Source organism: Cyanistes caeruleus, chromosome 29 (assembly GCF_971803275.1).
Source record: "Cyanistes caeruleus chromosome 29, bCyaCae1.hap1.1, whole genome shotgun sequence".
Lineage (NCBI taxonomy): Eukaryota > Metazoa > Chordata > Aves > Passeriformes > Paridae > Cyanistes > Cyanistes caeruleus.
In genome coordinates this window covers 2,170,450-2,187,025 of record NC_141729.1, presented here as the reverse complement: position 1 = coordinate 2,187,025, position 16,576 = coordinate 2,170,450, and the positions used below count along the sequence as shown (strand labels likewise).

The 16,576-nt window shown below is 50.4% G+C and overlaps 1 protein-coding gene across 1 annotated transcript; it reads left to right on the top strand.

Moving 5' to 3' along the window:
- The first annotated feature begins 4,208 nt into the window (after positions 1-4,208).
- On the top strand, positions 4,209-15,681 carry STC1 (stanniocalcin 1). Its single transcript, XM_086865565.1, has 4 exons — positions 4,209-4,627; positions 7,151-7,293; positions 8,917-9,128; positions 12,272-15,681. Exons 1-4 carry the CDS (start codon positions 4,510-4,512, stop codon positions 12,540-12,542), a joined length of 744 nt encoding a protein of 247 aa, XP_086721691.1. The 5' UTR covers positions 4,209-4,509; the 3' UTR covers positions 12,543-15,681.
- Positions 15,682-16,576: the final 895 nt, after the last annotated feature.

The following is a 16,576-nucleotide window of genomic DNA, read 5'->3' as shown; positions in this document are numbered from 1 at the left end:
AGGGTGGCTGGCCGGGGGCCAAGGCCTCCACACAGCCAGGTTTGATCTCTGAAAATCCTGGAGTGCTTCCCGTGAGCTTGGGAACACCTTCAAATCACAATGGGCAGGAATCGCCTCACCCTGCTGGACACGGGTCCTGCTCCATGCAAGCCCGGAGAAGTTGTGGATTCCGCATCCCTTGGAAGCCTGGAGGGGACTTGGAGCTAGTCGGGCTGGTGGAAAGGGGTGGAACGGGATGATCTTCCTGGCCAAAGCCTCCCGTGACAGCCCAGCCCGGCTGCCTCCGGGGAGCCGGGAGTGCTGGGAAGGGTGGGGGGAGCCGGCCAGGGGGGCCGAGGGGTTGGCGAGGGGAGATGGGAGGGAGCAGAGGATGCTGGATTGCTGGGAAGGGTCAGGGAATGTCAGCTTGCTGGGAAGGATTCAGGAAGGTGGGATGGGAGGGGATGGGATGGGATGGGATGGGATGGGAGGGGATGGGATGGGATGGGATGGGATGGGATGGGATGGGATGGGATGGGATGGGATGGGATGGGAAGGGATGGGATGGGATGGGATGGGATGGGATGGGAGGGGATGGGGAAGGGGAAGGGGAAGGGGAAGGGGAAGGGGAAGGGGAAGGGGAAGGGGAAGGGGAAGGGGAAGGGGAAGGGGAAGGGGAAGGGGAAGGGGAAGGGGAAGGGGAAGGGGAAGGGGAAGGGGAAGGGGAAGGGGAAGGGGAAGGGGAAGGGGAAGGGGAAGGGGAAGGGGAAGGGGAAGGGGAAGGATCTGGAAGCAGCTGCTCGCTCCCGAGGGATGCAGTTGCTCACATCCCTCCGGAGTGTGGGGAGCAGAGGGGTCCCGGCTGGGAAAGAGGGGATAAAGGTGGGAAGGGATCCAGTTACACAATGGCAGGGAAGGGGGGCTGCCCTTGCAGCAGCTCCCAGCCAGGAGCAGCTGAGCAGAAAGCAGGGGGGGGCACTGACTGCAGCTCCCCCTTTCTCTTTTCCCTCCTTTCTTTCTCCTCTCCCTTGATTTTTTTTGAGTGAGGTTGGATAAAAATCTTAACACCTTGGGAACAGAGGAGCAGTGGCACAAAAGGCCGGGCTGTGCAATTTAATCGGGTCTGCTGAATGGCAATGGAAAGAAGGGGGTGATTCTCCCAGGGCTAACAGTGCCTTTCTTTTTTCTCTTCCACACATCAGCCAGGAAAATAAACCCTCCAGCATTTCACCTCTAAGAGAAGCTACGGGGAAAATCTTCCAGCAGGTTGTGCCAAGCTTTTAGGAAGAAATAGGGAAACATTTTATTTTGGTTTGTTTTGGTTTTTTGTTTTGCTTTGTTGGGTTTTTTAAAATGAGCTCCCTAGGCTGTAGAGCAGCTGTTACCTGATATCAGGAAGGTTTTTAGGGAAAGCCTTATCCCATAATGGGTGTTCTTGTATCCCTAAACCTTCTAACATCAGTTTTGCAGGGCACAGCCCTTGAATGAGCCAACCACTGATTTTGGGGTGATGATTCCACCGCTGGCTGCTCCTTTTCCCCTTTAAAACCTGGTACAGGGTTGAAGCCAAGCTCCTCTTCCACCAGACTCCTTGAAATCCCACAGCAAGGGCAGAATGAAAGTTTCCAGGGAATTTTGAGCCCTTGTTTCCTTCAATATGCAAAAGGAAAAATGCAAATATGCTCTAGTAGTGCAAGACTCCGAGGTCTTGGGCAGAAATTTGCTTGCACAAGTCCCCTGCCAAATTTGACAACGGCTCAGCGTGGGTCCCTCACACCTGAAATCGTCCCCCCACTCTTTTAAAGCAAAATGATTAAAATTCTGCCTCCAGGGGGTCTTTTTGGAGCCCCCATAGAGTTTTCCTGGTGTTTTAATATTTGTGTCCCGACCCAACACCGCTCATGGGGTCACCAAACTGAGCCTCACTCACCTCCTGCTCCTGCTGCTCGCAGGAATTAATTAATTAATTAATTAATTAATTAAAACGGGAATTAATATTGATTAGTAATATTAATATTAACAGTTTGATATTCGCGGTAGTAAATATGGCATAAAGGAACAAATCCCTGGGAAAATAGCAGGAGAAGGAACAGAAATCTCGCTGGAATAATCTCAGTGTCCCCTTGGTGCTGATTCCTCCCCGTGCTTGGGCTCCCGTGGATGCGGACGTGCTTCTCGGGAGGGCCGCCACAACCTGCCGGGCTCTGCAGTCTCCAAAAACCCAAAAAGCCAAGTGGGAACGTTCACCTTGGGGGTGAAGGGGTGGAGGGACCGGGCTGGGAGTTTGCAATCCAATGGTGTGGAAAATGCGGCGCTTCCCCTGCGGAGAGGACGGCGCTGGAGCCGTGAGTCAGCCCCCATTGAAGTCGCTGCCAGAGCTGCTTTGATTTAATCAGGATCAAACCCTCTGGGATTATTCTCGCTTCCAAACTGGACCGGGGCTCTGAAGTGGAGAAACCACAACGCTTTGCGGGGCTGCTGCTTCTTTTATTTTTTTTATTTTTTTTTTTTCCTCCCTTAATTGAATGAATTTGGCTCGGCGTCCCAAACCGAAGCCGAAACCCGAAACTCTCCTGTTTCAGGGCTTTTGGAGTGCGCCTGGAACATCTGGCGCAGCTGTTCCTGTGAGCCCCGGGCAGGAGCACAGCCTTGCTCCTGTTCCCATTGCAAATGCAGCCGACACCAGCGGGAATGAGGCAGCACTGCCCAAACCTTCCCAGCGGCTTCCTGGGAGAGATCGGGGACAGAGATGGGCAGGATCCAGAAGACTCCCATTTTCCCAAGGGAAAAATGGCAGGAATGAGGCAAAGCAGCGGGCACAGCTTCTGGAGCTCCATGGATGGAGCCTCCTCCTGCTTCTCTTTCATTTCCTCCTTATTGCCTTTTAAATTCAGCTGCCATGATGGCCCAAAACGGGGCGGTTTGCACCTCCACTTGAATGGGATCTATGGAATTGGTTCCTCAAGGAGGAATTCTGTACCTGGATGGATCCATGGATCTATCCAAGCTGGATTTCCTTGCCTGGCACCACAGAGCTGAGAGTCCTTCCCCTTCCCAGAGAAGATCCTGGGATTGGCAGAGCCCCAAGCGTGCTCAGGATCCAAATTAGCTCAGCTAAGCCAGACCTGGTCTCTAAATCCTTGGGTTTATTCTAAACTGCAAGAACTTGTAATTTTTTATCTGGAGATCTTTCCCGATTTCCTTTCAGCTCTAAGGCTTAACAGCCCTGCTGCACTTTCATCACTGAAACACCCAGAGCTTCAAATTGTCTCTGGGATCTGAGATAATCAATCCTGCAGTGCATTAATCCTCGTTGCGTGCCCATTAAAACCGAGATTAAATCAGGCATTAGGGTGCCTCCTCCCGTTATGAAATCTGAAAAACAGGATTGGGTTTGGAGCAGGGAGAGGGGGGGATGAAGAAAACCACAAAACACCCAAAAACTGGGCTTTGGGGGGCAGCGAAAGGTTTGAGTTGCTGATTTGATGGAGGGAACTGTGCAGGTGAGGGGAGCCAAGGAGGCGGCAGGCGAGGTTTGGGGCAGGTATGAGGGATTTGAGGGATTTGAAGGATTTGCATGTGCCTACGTGAGCGCAGGGACGAGTCCCGGAGCTCGCACGTGCTGGGGCAGCGCAGGGAGAGGTGAGCACCGGGGCAGGAGCCCTGCCGGCCCCATCCCCATCCCCATCCCCATCCCCATCCCCCATCCCCATCCCATCCCCATCCCCATCCCCATCCCCATCCCCATCCCATCCCCATCCCATCCCCATCCCCATCCCCATCCCCATCCCCATCCCCATCCCCATCCCCATCCCCGAGCCCCTCAAAGCCGCCCCTTCCCCACTCTCCAGCCGCCCCAACCCCGGGATCACTCCCGGACGGATGGGAACGGCTTTTCCTAAAGGGCAGGTGATTTTCTTTTGGGGTGGGGGCGCTTTAGGGCGGCGCTGTCATTTCCTCGAGCTCCGCGGTCCGTAGGAAGCTTCCCCCCGGCCGCTCCCCTCCCTTTCCCACCGCTCCTCCGAGGATGAACTTTTTTCTCATTGTTCTTTGGCAGGTACTTTTAATGAGCTGGAAAATATTCTTCCTGTGAAGTTGCAGTTTTTGTGGGGCTAGAATGAGTCCAGTCCTCCCCTGGCTCTGCCCAGCGCCGCCGATTGGCTCCGCAGCCCGGGGGGGACCGATAAGGGCGGCTATAAAAACCTCGCAGCTCACGGTCCCCCAGCGAGCAGGAGCCAGAGGGGCCACCAGGATCCTCCGCACATCCCTGCGCTTATCCCCGGCTCGCCGGGATCCTCCCTCCCTCCCTCCTTCCTTCCATCCATCCCTCCTGCGAGCGCGTATCCAGCTCCACATCTTTGCTCAAGCCGGAGTGGAAGGAAAAAAAAAAAAAAAGAGAGAAAAAAAAAAAAAAGAGAGGAAAAAAAAAAAAAAAAGAGAGAAAAAAAAAGAGCCACCCAAAAAAAGAAAAAAAAAAAAAAAAAAAGAAAAACCAACCCAACCCCACACTTAGCGGAAACTTGTCAGAGAATGCTCCTAAAGTCTGGTTTTCTCCTGCTGCTGCTGGTCAGTGCATCCGCGTCCTACGAAGCTGAGCAGAATGACTCTGTGAACCCCAGGAAAGCGCGGGTGGCAGCCCAGAACTCAGGTAACGCCAGTGAGGAGGGCTCGGAGTCTCAGCCCCGATGCCTTAAACTGCCTCACATTTCTCTGCTGCTGATTTTATTTCTTCTTTTTCATTCATTTTTTTTTCTTTTTTTCTTTTTTTTTCCCTTTTAAACTTACCGGCTGGCAGCACAAATGTTCCTTTCAGGGCTGGCAGGAGCTGGCGGTGCAGAGCTGGAGCAGGAATCTCCTGGAGGAGCCGGGACAGGGAAGCGCTGCGAGGATGCAACCCGAGCTCTCCCCTCCTCCCCCAGCTCCTCAATGAGTTCCGTGCACTTTTTTTTTCATTTTTATTTTCCTGCTTGCATGTATCCCTCTCCCTTCCCCAGTCGCAGCGCTGCTCTGGTATTAAATCCCTTGCTTTTTAGGAAAAAATCCGCGGGGCTGGGACCGACCCCATTGTTCTGTGAATGTTCAAAGAGGGGGAGCCAGAGCCGCCACTCTGAAAAATGCAATAACCTAGAAACTGTCCCCTGCTCACTGCCATTGTCACAAATTGATGGCTATCGGTCAGCTGCCACTGTAAAAATACATCAGTGACATTTAACAAACTTGCTTTCACAATGGAGAAAACAAACAAACAAAAAAAAAAAAAATTCCTGGATGTCTGGACTTTGCTGCTTAGATAACTTGGAGACATTGTCTGGAACAATGGGAATTAAAATTCTGCCTCCTGCTGTACCGCAAAGATATTAAAACTCTAATTCGGTGCTCATTAACAGCTGCCTTATTTTAGATCCGCGAGGCTGTGCGGTGCTGGAGCGGGGTGTTTGCTGGATTTTGCTTTTGTGTTTGGTTGCTATAGGAACGTGGGGTCTCCCTCTCGCCCCATGCCTAAAACAATCAAAGCTTTGCGCACCCGGAGTCTGCTGTGAGCGAAGTTCTAATTGGAACCTGTGGAAAGCTAATTAGTGGGCTGGCTCGTGCTGCGGGAGGTTACAAACCGGGGAGGGGATGAATTATCAAATATTCCTCCCTTCAGGCACGTCAGCAAGAGAGCGGAACGACGAGGGGTTAATTTGGGCAGGTTTGGGTTTTTTTGGGGTTTTTTTTAATATTTCTCCTTTTTTTTTTCGGGAAAAATCCCGGTTATAAAGAATTCTCTTTAGGATACAACTTAGATTTAATAAGGTGTATTCTCTCCCAGTAAAGCCTCGCTTTTCCCACACCTCGGGGCTGGATGGGGGACCCTGGGCTCGCATTTCTTCCCCAGGAATGTCTGGTAACCTGAGCTGCAAGAGCAGGGAACGTGCCTTGCCCAGGCGCGGGAGGGGACAGATGTTCGGCTCACCCAGCAAGGTTAATCCCGGCTAATTTCAGGGCAATCGTGGAGCAATTCTGCTGATTCATTGTTCAAATGCGCTGGATCTGCTCGGAGAAAGCCGGGATGACACGGATCCCCTCGTGCCCGGGGCTTTGCATTATCCCCGGAGCTCCATTACCTGAACTTTCTCTGCCCAAATTCCCCTCCCGAACCCGCAGCAAAAAAATGACTTTTTTTTTGCTACGTCTGCAAACTCCCGGGGCAGTTTTAGCAACGAGCTGCTGGATCGAGTCTTTTCGAGTGCTGAGAATTGACTCTCAAGCTAAAATCTTCTTTCTAGGTAATTCAGGCGTTTTAGAAGAGCACAAACACCTCCCAGAAAATGCACTTTCCTGCTGGCTCATTGGCATTTGCCAACACTTGAAGCTCATTTTTGGAGTGGCTTTGTGAGGCAGGTGCTTCCAGGCTGCTCCCAAAGACCGAGGAAGAGATCTCGGCACCCAGAGCTTTCTATGGGCCTATCCTCATCCCTGCTCCTCCTTTAGAGGGAGTTGGGATAAAGATGTAAATGCCTGAAGTGAGGATTGGGTTGGGATGGATATTTGGGCCCCCATCTAAGCAAGAACTGTGGGGTGCTGCCTCTTTTAATCTGTGTGTAAGCCTCCAGGGGTTTGGTAGTTGGAATTTCTGTTCCTTGGGGTGCTGGTCATATCTTCAGCAAATCATGGAATTTTAGAATCATGGAATTTTAGAATTATGGAGTTATAGAATTATAGAATCCTGGACTGGTTTGGGTTGGAAAGGACCTTAAAGCTCATCCCATCCCCTGCCATGGCAGGGACACCTCCCACTATCCCAGGGTGCTCCAACCTGGCCTTGGACACTTCCAGGGATGAGGAATCCACAGCCTCTCTGGGTACCCTGTTTCAGGGCCTCACTGCCCTCCAAGCAAGGAATTTCTCCCTAATATCTGCCCTAAATCTCTCCTCTTTTAGCTTAAAACCATTCCCAGCTGTTCCATCACCGTGCAGATAAAAAGTCACTCTCCCACTTTTTTTATAATCAACTTTTCATCACCAGAAAGGGCTCTGAGGTCTCCCTGGAGCCTTCTCCAAGGCAGAGCTCTCCCAGCCTGGCTCCACGGCAGATTTTTGAGCATGGGAGAGGGTGTGAGCAGCAGTGCTGGAGCAGGATTTGGGATCCGTGTCCGTGTGCTGACCTTGCCGTGCCTCTGTCCCACAGCCGAGGTGGTTCGGTGCCTGAACAGTGCCCTCCAGGTGGGCTGCGGTGCCTTCGCCTGCCTGGAGAACTCCACGTGTGACACAGACGGCATGTTCGACATCTGCAAGTCCTTCCTCTACAGCGCTGCTAAATTCGACACTCAGGTATGGCCTGGGCACAGAGGGGATGGGAATGAACCCAGCTAGGATTCAAACCTGGCCAGGAATGGATCAAACCCGGCTGGGAATGGATCAAACCCGGCTGGGAATGGATCAAACCCGGCTGGGAATGGATCAAACCCGGCTGGGAATGGATCAAACCCGGCTGGGAATGGATCAGACCCCATGGGGAATGGATCAAACCCGGCTGGGAATGGATCAGACCCCATGGGGAGTGGATCAAACCCCATGGGGAATGGATCAAACCCGGCTGGGATTGGATCAAACCCGGCTGGGAATGGATCAGACCCCAAGGAGAGTGGATCAAACCCCATGGGGAATGGATCAAACCCCATGGGGAATGGATCAAACCCCATGGGGAATGGATCAAACCCAGCCAGGAATGGATCAAACCCGGCTGGGAATGGATCAAACCCGGCTGGGAATGGATCAGACCCCATGGGGAGTGGATCAAACCCCATGGGGAATGGATCAAACCCAGCCAGGAATGGATCAAACCCGGCTGGGAATGGATCAAACCTGGCTGGGAATGGATCAAACCTGGCTGGGAATGGATCAAACCCGGCCAGGAATGGATCAAACCTGGCTGGGAATGGATCAAACCTGGCTGGGAATGGATCAGACCCCAAGGGGAGTGGATCAAACCCCATGGGGAATGGACCAAACCCAGCCAGGAATGGATCAAACCCAACCAGGAATGGATCAAACCCGACCAGGAATGGATCAAACCTGCCTGGGAATGAATGAAACCCGGTCAGGAATAAATGGGAGCCGCCTTTTCATGCCCCCGACAAGTCCCATGGGTTCTAAAGCACTCCTGCTCAATGCCTGCCTTAATTTGTTGTGCTTTGGGTAGGATTAACCCTCCCCTCCCTGTAGCCCTTCCTGCTGCTCAGCTGCTCCTCTCAGCCCCCGTTTTTGGCTCCAAGCGCGTCTTCCAGGGCTCTTTTTCCATCCGCTCCCTGCTCCTTGGCACAGAGGGTTCCGTAGGGAGGAGAGCAAGGTTTCCTCTCCAAGAGGAAACAGAAATGTTCTTCTAACAAAATAAATCTCCTGCCTGTATGACCTGGCACAGGGCTGGGCTTTGACTTGGAAGGTATTTGGGTCTGGGAATACGAGGCCAGGGAGAATAAATGGGATAATATTGGAGGGATGTGCTCTGCCAAAATCCCTTTCCCTCTGTGCTTTCCTCCCAAAATCCACACAGCCCCTTGTTCCCTGTGCTTCCACTCATGAGGACAGATTTAAAAGCTGGTAAAGGCTCTTGATGTCTGAAGCAGGACTGTTAAACTGCTGGCACTAAATGGATGTTAAATCAATCTGAGGGGCAGAACTGCTCCAGCTCTGATCCTGGCACTTCCAGACCAGCGATTCCCACTGCCTAAAATTTTTTGAGAATGGGAGTTCAGAGCATCCCAACTGCTGGGAGTGAAAATTCTGCAGAAATCTGGAGAATTCAAGTCCTGTTCCCTGCTGTGCCTGGCAGGTCTGTAGTTGCAGGAGGGGAATTAGCACAGCCAGGCCTGGTGGAGTATCCAAAACACTTCCCCTTCTTTTGGATTCCCGGGAATTTTGCTGCAGCTGAAAGTGTTTCCGTTCCATTCGCAGGGAAAAGCTTTTGTGAAGGAGAGCCTAAAGTGCATCGCCAACGGGGTGACGTCCAAGGTGTTCCTGGCCATCCGCAGGTGCTCCACATTCCAGAGGATGATATCCGAGGTGCAGGAGGAGTGCTACAGCAAGCTGGACATGTGTGGCATCGCCAGGCGCAACCCCGAGGCCATCACTGAGGTGGTGCAGCTCCCAAACCAGTTCTCCAACCGGTACGTGGGGCTCTCCCCAGAATATGGAAATGGGAATCACAGAGGTGGGAATGAGAGGGGCTGAGGGGATTCAAGGCTTACAGGTCCTAAAGCAGCTTAGGCCAGTAAAGTTCTCTGTGTCCTCAAACCCTGCTCAGCTTTAGTGGTCTTCCCCCTCCTCTCTTGGGGAATTAATTTATTTCCCTTCTTGGGAAAATACAATTGGTTTTCATTTTGGGAAATACACATATTTCCCTTTCTGGAAAAATCTCTTTTTGGAAATACAAATTATACAAAATACAAAAAATATTATTATTTCTCCTTTTGGGAAATATATTTAAAAGCATCTCCAGAAAAGAATCATAAAATTGCCCAGACATGGCTTACCCCAAAGCCTGGAGTTTGTTTAAATGTTTGGTTTTTTTTGCTTGAGTGCACTATAATGGTTAATGATCCCAAATCAGGTTGATTAATTCAGCATGTCTGGCACATTGAGCACTTCAGAGAATCATGGAATCATGAAATGGTTTGGGTGGGAAGGGACCTTAAACCCCATCTCATCCCACCCCTGCCAAGGACAGGCACAGCTTCCTCCACCCCAGGGTGCTCCAAGCCCTGTCCAGCCGGGCCTTCTCCATCTCTTGCCACCTTATTCCCTTCTCCAGACTGCAGCCATCCCCTTCCTGGGCTTCCTATGGCACCTGGAAAATTAATCTTTGTCCTCTGAGCTACCACACTGCTACAAAAAAAAGCAGGAAAAACAAAAGGAACCAGGAAAAATGAAAGGAACCTGTGTAACCCCAGTGTGCCGTGACCCAGCATCTCTCATTTCCAGGGCCAGCCTGGGGCTCTCACTGCTCTGCTTTGGGGCTGTCCCTGCTCCTGCCACCCACAGGAACAGAAATGTCACGCTGCTGGCACCGTCCCCTGAGAGCAGGACTGCCCTGTTCCTGTCCTCCAAGGATGAGGGACACAGGGAGGCTTCAGGGCTGCTGCAGTCACGCTGCAGGGACAGGGATTTCTTCCTCCAAATCCTGGAACAATCAGAGCTGAGTCTTGTGATTGGGATAAAAGGGACCTTTTGGAGCAGTTCGAGTCAGTAACCCTGGGGTTGGAGAGCAGAGCACTGGGAGCTGGGGCCTGGCTGTGGCCAAAACCTCAGCTCCTCTGAGGTGGCTTTGGCTGGATCCAGGAGCATCCCAAACTTCCAGGCCTGTCCCAGGACAGCTGTGCAGGTGATAAATATGTTTTATCATGTTTTAGCATCAACTTATTCAGAGAATCCCAGAACAGCCAGGGCTGGAAGGGACCAGCAAGGATCATGGAAATCCATTTCCTAGTAGAGAAAACTCTTTTGGAGATGGAGAAATTCTTTCTTGTCTATCCAGAAAATGGCAAAATTGGGAAGGCAAAATTCTGCCGGAGGGAGTAAAAATGAAACTTGTGTGTCTTTTCCCCAAGCAGATTTGGAAGATGTTTTCTGGAGGGTTGGGAGGGGAGCAGAAAATCCCTGTGGAGTCCCAGGTTACAGTGATGGATTGTGGAATTCAGCACTTGGAGAGAGACAGGGGAATACTCAGGCAGTGCTGGGGATGCCCTGAGCACCAAGCCCTGGGGTCCCTCCTCCCCCAGCCCGAGGCAGAGGATATTGTGCCACACTGAGGAACAAAAGCAGCAGGATTTCCCAGCTCCGAGGCTCCTGGAGCATCCTGCTTTCCCAGCCCCTGGCCCAGCAGAGCCACAGGATTAGAACATGCCACTTGGCCTGGCCGCTGAGGGGAAGTATTTAAAGGTCATTGCATCTTCCTGTGATTTAATCTCAGGGCAGGAGCAGCAGGGCAGGAAAAGCTCAGCTCACAGCCCGGCTCTTGCAGGCTCTGGAAAAGCATCTGAGCATGGAAGTGGGGCTGGGTGGGCTCTGTGTCTGATTCAAGCTGGATTGTGTGGCCAGCTCAGCTTTGCTCATCTCCACTTCAGAGCCAGAGCCTGCTCCTTTTGTCCTTTGACCTCAGCCGACCTCCCCTGGCTGCTGCTGCAAAGGCCGGGGCTGAGAGATGGGAAAGGGCTTTGAATGGGAACTCTCATTTCCCTCTTCCTTCCCCTCCTCCACCTGCAGGTTATTCTCCTCTCTGCTCCTGTGGAAAAATGTCACTGTGACCTCAAAGTGCTTAAAATAAGTTCCCCGATGTCCTTTCAGGCAGAAATCCCAGGAAAACGTGGGACTGCTGCCCTTTTTCCCTGACTTTGTCTCCCTGGGAAGATGTTCCTTGGCGCAGGGAGGTGCCAGGTGACTTCCAAGCCATGCAGAGGAGCATTCCCAGGAGAAATTCTCAGCAGGGCTGGGAATACAGACTGGCACCACTCCCTGGCTGCTCCTTGGATGAGGAATTTGTGCCCAGGGCTGCTGGAAGGGGAAGATGCAGCTGGAGAGGAGGCAGGGGAAGCCTCACTCGGGGTTTTGTGCTTGGTGGGCTTGGAAGTGACAAGGGATTGTGTGTCCTAAAGTTCTGTCCCGAGGGAATCCAGGATCTGCCAGCCTTGGGCTGAGCTTCTTCTCTCTCTGCTCCTTGTAAAGGCTGTGCAGAGAGAGGGACAAGGGGGACAAGGGGGACAAGGGGGACAAGAGGGACAAGGGGGACAAGAGGGAATGGTGCCACAGGGATGGATCAACCACGGCTCTGCCTCAGAGCAGAGGCCAGGCCAGGCTGGCATCCCGGCAGCATCTGCTGCTGCCAATGTCAATTATTTTCCTTCCCAAAACTCCAGGAACTCGGGTGTTTAGCAGAGAGTAAATCACACCCTTTAACCCATTCCTATGTCTCTCACCTCCTCGTTTTTACCTTCCCAATCCACCAGGCTTGCTCCAAACCCACTGAGTTCACTCCCTCACCTCCCAGAGCTGGGGCAGCTGCCGGTTTAGGGCAATGAAATCAGAATTTTGATGTTCCTTGCCTGCGCCAGGGGGCACGGCACCATCATGCCCAGGGTTTTTGGGTGCAGCAACAACAAGGTTGGACGTGGCCTTTCCCAACCTTAAAAAAGCCGTGACAACACCGTCAGAAATTGATTCCAAACATGCTCTGAGTGAGTTTAGGATCCTGATTCTCATGGTTTTGTCGCCTGGCCGGGGGCCAGCATGGGCTAACGAGGTCGCTGTGCCGCAGGTATTACAACAAGCTGGTGAGGAGCCTGCTGGAGTGCGACGAGGACACCGTGAGCACCATCAAGGAGAGCCTGATGGAGAAGCTGGGGCCCAACATGGCCAGCCTGTTCCAGCTGCTGCAGAGTGACCACTGCGCCCAGGGCCACCCCCAGGGCCACTTCCTGCGCAGGAGAATCTCAGAGCCGCAGAAGCTGAAGCTGCTCCTCAGGAACCTCCGAGGTGAGGGCTCCACTCTGGCCCACGCCAAGCGCAGCTCCACCGAACATGCCTGACAGGGCTGGGGGAGGCCGAGCACAACCAAAGCTGAGGGCTCTGCTCTAGGAGAGTGCTGCACCCAAAGCCAGAGGATTGTAGGTATTTTAATCCCCCAGGAGCTAGGTTTAGCTTCTCAGGGCTCATTTAGTTCATTCATCTTTTCTGTTCCTCTCGAGCAACACTTCTGCATTGGTCTGTGTTCGGTGTCGCGGCTTTCCCACCTGCTAAGCAGCTCTGTCTCTTCTCTTCCCCACAAAAAATCTGTTAGCCCAAAAGATTCTTAGTCTTAAGTAGATCCCTGCAGTGGTCATTCCTTCAGGCATCAAACTCCTGACATTTGGAGGCAAAGCTCTGTCCCAAACTGTTGCGCTGATGCCACCCAGGCCTGGAGATTCGGCACCGATGGGAGGAGCTGGTCCTCTCTTGCAGGTGACGAAAGATGCACTAAAAACTCTCACACATCCTAAAAACACCCATGGAATTCATGTCATGAATCTGTGCTGGCCATGGAGGAACATGGATGCCACGTTTCCAGTCCTGTAGCGTCGCCCTCAGCCCTAATCCTTCCAGCAAGGCACTGTGAACACGTTAAAATTGGGATTTACCAAACACGCTGGATGGTTTTAGTTGCCAGGACCTGGTACCACAGTGCAAAATGAGTTCAAACCACCTCACAAACCCCAAAACCAGGAGAGGGATGTGTTCTACTGTGGAAAGAGGTGCCAGGAGCCAGGTCAGGAGGTCCCACACTTGTGCATTGTGTTTCAAAGCTCACATCTCTGTACTGTATTTAACTGTCTGAAGCTTTAAGCGAAGCCTAACAGAAACAAAGCCTGTCTTAAGATTAGAGTATTAAAGGCCTTGCTCTAACTGTGGTATAAATAGTACTAAAATCTGTCTGTACTGCACATAAACTCCACCAGAGCCCGGTGCAAAGGAGCAGAACAGAGTAACTTTATTGCCTGAACTGAGTTTTGTAAGTCTGCTCTTTCTCTGTCATTCTTTTGTGTTTCGTGGAGGCAGCAGCTCTGTCACAGGAGAGAGTTCACCTTCCACGCTGTGGCCTTTCTGGAAAGGAGGAGGGGAAAGGTTTAGGATGGGAATTGCAGGGCCAGGAAAAGCCTTTCAGAGCTCAAATCAAGGGAAAATGCATAAAAACCCAAATCAGGCTGGTCAGTGCAGTCCCCAAGGAGATGCGCTTAGACCCAAGGCAGGGGATTTTGGAATTATCAGATCCTTTCAGAATCCCTCAGGATTTCTGGGGAAAGGCAGGGAAAATCCCTCATTGTCTCCAGCTCCAGCAGGAAGGCTGAGGACACAGCATCAACGTTCCAGGAGCTGCCTTTCCTTTCCCCCATCCTCCTGCTCCTCCTCAGCGGGCTCTGGGAAGAGGAGCGGAGCTGGGAGACCCCAAACCCACCCCCCACTGCAGCCAGGCTCTGGTCAGCCAAAAAATCCCCTTTGTGGTGTGGGATCCACCAGACCAATCCCAAATCCATCACCTGGAGTCTCAGCAGAGTGGGAGACTCTGCCTCAGATCATTGGAGAGCTGATAAAGGAGGGATCTCTTTTTCTTAGGGAAACCTGAAGCAATAGAACTTTATTTTTTTGGTGTTGTTTGGAAAACCACAAAGCCTTTAAACCAGAACTTGCTGCTAAAATATCAAAACCAGAAGCAGTGGCAACGTTTCAGATGTCACTGTCTTCACAAAATGTAGCCCAAAAGTGCTGGCAGAGAATTGGGAGCAGCAAAAAAACATTGCTGACATCGGTGGAGGGTTGGAATTTGTCTCTTTTTTTTTGGGATACTCCGAATGGAGCCATCCAGGGCAAAGAAGATGCAAAGTTGCTCATTCCTGAATCAGGCAGGGATTGAGAGGCCGACACAAAGAAGTTCTGAGAGGTGAAAACCAAGAGTTTCTGGAATATCCCGACCCAAAAAATTCGGTTTATATTTAGGAATCAATCCTGGGAGTGCATCCCTGACTTCCCACCCCAAGGCTGTTGGGAGCCAGGGAACTCTGCTGGACTTTGTGCATCCAGTCTGTGTTTTCCTTTGGGAATTGGTCACAAAAAGTCTTTTCCTGGCTCAGGGCAGTGGTCAAACCCCACCTGGGAGGCTCTGCCAGTGCTCCAGTGCTGTGGGATCCCAAAGCTTCCAAGAGCTTTCCAAGGACACCTGGGCAGGGATATTCCCCACGGAAAGCGCCTTCTCCGTCCCCCCATTTCTCTGCAGTCCCAAAGGTGCCTGAAGCAGATTTGGGGCTGGGAAGGAGCCTTGGGCCTCCCAGTTCCATCATTTCTTTGGGGTGCCATAATGAAATTTCCCTTTCCAGCAGCGATTTCAACTTTGTCTCCCGAACACGGGTGGGAAGAGGAGTGGGAAGATGATTCCCCCTGCTGGGATTTGCTGCAGTGCCCCAGGGAATCATCCCCCAGAGCCCCAGGGAATTCCCTCTGTGCCATCCATGTCCCAAAGAGCCACAATTCCTGATTTTTGAGCTGCTTTGAGGCCCCTTTTGCCCCTATGCTGGAGCAGGGAGGAATTTGGGATCACTCATCCTTCGACCAGGCTGGGCACTCCCAGCTCTCCCTGCTCAGGAGAGGGGATCTGGAAGCTCTTCCCATCCCTTGGGGATGCTGGAAAAGTTTGGATCCCTCGGGATCAGAAACAACCCCCAAGATCGAGTCCAACAATTTCACCTCGGAGTTCAGCTCCGCTTTATTTTTGGAGCGTCACAAAAAAGGATTTTCTCTTGGGGGCGGGGAAGGTTCGCACGAGTCTCGCGGTTTGTTTGCACTTTAGACGTTTTTGTGCTATTATAAATCTGCGTTATTTGTATTTATAATTTAAAGAGATCTAGAAAAGGGAAAAAGGGAGAGAGTTTGGGGGTTTTTTGGGGGGGTTTGTTTTTTTGTTTTGTTTTTTTTTGCTGATTACTGGAATAAACAGTGAGCATATCTGGTATATGTCTTTATTTATTGTTTCCATGACATTTGTAAAGCTCCATGCATTCATATAAAGGTTATTTGAAACACAGCGAGGAGAGAGAGGCGAGTTATTTTCTTTGCTTATTTTTATAATTAAAGATGCATAATGTAATGAGGTCTATGTTGGGTTTTCTTCTGCAATGAAATAAAAAAAGTCAAATTGAAGGGTTTTTTTTGGCATCTGAGTCTTTATTGAAAATGTTGGATTAAAATTAAATTAAAAATTAAAAACGTGTTAATGTAAAAATGTTTAAATGGAAAAAATAAATTTAAAATGTTGGCTTTTCCTCGGATTGAGCATCAGAGCTCCACTGTCTCCTCTGGCTGTTTAATAAATCCTGTGGCGCTGGCCTGGCCTGCTAATTGCATTTGATTTCCCCTGCTAATTAAGGCAGAAGCGCTTTTTAATGAATGCGGCTGCAGGGAAATAAAACCCCTGGATTCAGAATTTCCGTGTGGATTCCATTCCGACGGGAAATCTCATATTTCTACTGGAGCATCGAAATCAATGTAATCATTGGCAGATGAAAAGTGGGAGCTGAATTCCAACTCTGCTCCAAAAGCTGCTGCGGAGTTTAAAAAATCGGTTTCCCATCACAGGAGAGAATAAATATTAGGAATAGAAGAAGATTAATAAAGAGATTTCTTGCCCTAAAAATCATGGAAAAATCATGGAAAGGTTTGGATTAAAAGGACCTTAAAGCTGAGCTCATCCCACCCCCTGCACTATGAGTGTTGCAGCAATATTATTATTATTATTATTATTATTATTATTATTATTATTATTATTATTATTATTATTACTATTATTATTTTTACTATTACTATTATTACTATTATTATTATTATTACTATTAGCATCATCATAATCATAATAATCATCATTATCATCATCATCATTATTATTGCAGCATTTCATTAATATTAGTACTATTATTCATATTCACATTCACATCAGTATCAATATTAATTGGATATATTAAAGTAATATAAATAATATATGAATATATAAAGTAATATAATTAATATAATTAATATATTTAATAATTAATAAGTATGT